The 2500-nt window shown below is 50.6% G+C and overlaps 1 protein-coding gene across 1 annotated transcript in view; it reads left to right on the forward strand.

Annotated features, from left to right (window-relative positions):
- The window catches only part of reln (reelin), a 137864-nt gene that overhangs the window by 116654 nt on the left and 18710 nt on the right, over positions 1-2500 (forward strand). The window contains exons 42-44 of the mRNA XM_062547073.1: positions 142-365; positions 1304-1454; positions 1792-2050. Of these exons, the coding sequence (XP_062403057.1) occupies positions 142-365; positions 1304-1454; positions 1792-2050 (634 nt within the window). The remainder of the gene's footprint in view (positions 1-141; positions 366-1303; positions 1455-1791; positions 2051-2500) is intronic.

Consider the following 2500-nt stretch of genomic DNA (forward strand, 5'->3'; position numbering starts at 1 on the left):
TGTGTGTGTGTGTGTGTGTGTGTGTGTGTGTGTGTGTGTGTGTGTGTGTGATGTAAAGATGCAGATTTCCATCATTAAATGTATGAATTGAGCCTCATGTACCTGCAGCCCATAAGTCCTGCTGACTGCTCTCCTCCTCAGGTCAATCCGGTTCCGCTGGTACCAGGGCTTCTATTCGGGTGGCATGGCGCCCCCCACCTGGGCGCTAGACAACGTCTACATCGGGCCGCAGTGCCAGGACATGTGCAACGGGCACGGGGCGTGCGAGCGAGGCACACACTGCCTGTGCGACCCGGGCTACACCGGGCCCGACTGCTCGGAGCCCGAGACGCCCAACCCCGACTTCCTGAAGGAGGACTTCGAAGGTACAGCGCGCAGCTGCTCAAAAAAACGCCACGGGAGTATGTGTTTACTGAATGTATGTGTGTGTGTGTGTGTTTGCTGAGTGTGTGTGTGTGCATGAGAGAGAGTGTGTGTGCTTGTGTGTGTGTGTGTGTGTGTGTGAGAGAGACAGTATGTGCATTTACTGTAGAGAGAGAGAGAGAGAGAGAGAGAGAGAAAGAGAGAGAGAGCTTGCTGAGTGTGTGTGTGTGTGCATGAGAGAGAGTGTGTGTGCTTGTGTGTGCTTGTGTGTGTGTGCTTGTGTGTGCGTGTGTGTGTGTGTGTGTGTGTGTGTGTGTGTGTGTGTGTGTGTGTGTGTGTGTGTGTGTGTGTGTGTGTGTGTGTGTGTGTGTGTGTGTGTGTGTGTGTGTGTGTGTGTGTGTGTGTGTGTGTGTGTGTGTAGTCCCTAGATCTCCAGGGATTGCTGCATCAGTGTTGTCAGTGTGAGTTGTGTGCATGTGTGGTGGTGGCAGGCAGCATGAGCCAGTGTTGCCGTGGTGTTTGTGCTGCACACCTTCTCTCCACTCTCTTGTAAAGGCATGCCATTGTATTGTACCTGGTGACACACACTCTAAATGCAGATCATACAATATATCAAAATAATTGTATTGCTATTTTATGGTTTTGGAGTATTTACAGTAGTAGTTACCTTGAATAGCCTAATTGCTTATTTACATCACACAATTATTCAATAGCTCATTCATGATGACATCAACAATGTCCTGTACTTGAGTAAATCAATTACTTAGATTTTTAATCATAACATGTATTACTTTCAATTCTTAAGTTGTATGTTTTGCAGCGGTTTATTTTAGTATGACTTACGTTTGGTTTGTGCGTGTGTGTGTGTGCGTGTGTGTGTGTGTGTGTGTGTGTGTGTGTGTGTGTGTGTGTGTGTGTGTGTGTGTGTGTGTGTGTGTAGGGGGTGCGTTGCCTTCGGAGCGCTTCACACTGCTAAGTGGAGGGAAGTCCTCTAGAAAGTGTGGCATCATGACCAGTGGAAACCACCTGTTCTTCAGCGAGGACGGCCTGCGCATGCTGATCACCTCCGATATGGACCTGTCCAACGCAAGGTGCTCAACACACACACACACACACAGGCATTTACATACATACACACATGCACACACAAACTGTACGTACACATACATAATACATTTACACTTTTCTCATATGTCATACTTCTGCTCAATACCTAATTTGAGTGCATGACTGTGTGTGTGTGTGTGTGTGTGTGTGTGTGTGAGTGTGTGTGTATGACTGTGCGTGTGCATGTGCGTGTGTGTGTGTGTGTGTGCGTGTGCATATACATGCACCTGTGTGTGTGTGTGTGCGTGTGCATATGTGTGCACGTTTGTGTGTGTGTGTGTGTGTGTATGCTTATCCATGTGTGTGTGTGTGTGTGTGCAGGTTCGTGCAGTTCTTCCTGCGCCTGGGCTGTGGCAAGGCGGCGCCTGACCCGCGCTCTCAGCCCGTGCTGCTGCAGTTCTCGGTGGACGGCGGCCTCACCTGGAGCCTGATGCAGGAGTTCCTGTACAGCAACAGCAGCAACCAGGCGCACCTGGTGGCCCTGGAGATCCCGCTGCGCGCCCGCACACAGGCCACGCGCCTGCGCTGGTGGCAGCCCTCCGAGAACGGACACTTCCACAGCCCGTGGGTCATCGACAAGGTGAGAGACCAGAGTGCACACACACACACACACACAGTACACACACGTGCGCTGGCTGGCCCGCCGCTTATGGGCCAATGTGGAGTGTGTTTGGAGTTGAAGGGTGAAGTGTGTGGAGTGTGTGTGGAGTTGAAGGATGGGATGTGTGGAATGTGGGAGAGTTGAAGGGTGGAGTATGTGGAGTGTGTGTGGAATTAAAGGATGGAGTGTGTGGGGTGTGTGTGGAGTTGAAGGGTGGAGTATGTGGAGTGTGTGTGGAATTAAAGGATGGAGTGTGTTGAATGTGTGTGGAGTTGAAGGGTGGAGTATGTGGAGTGTGTGTGGAATTAAAGGATGGAGTGTGTGGGGTGTGTGTGGAGTTGAAGGGTGTATTTGTTTTTGAAGTGTTATTCTCATCTCCCTGGTGTCCATGGGACCATAACTGTAGGTGCGCATACCGGTACTGTTCTG

Source organism: Sardina pilchardus, chromosome 10 (assembly GCF_963854185.1).
Source record: "Sardina pilchardus chromosome 10, fSarPil1.1, whole genome shotgun sequence".
NCBI classification, from domain to species: domain Eukaryota; kingdom Metazoa; phylum Chordata; class Actinopteri; order Clupeiformes; family Clupeidae; genus Sardina; species Sardina pilchardus.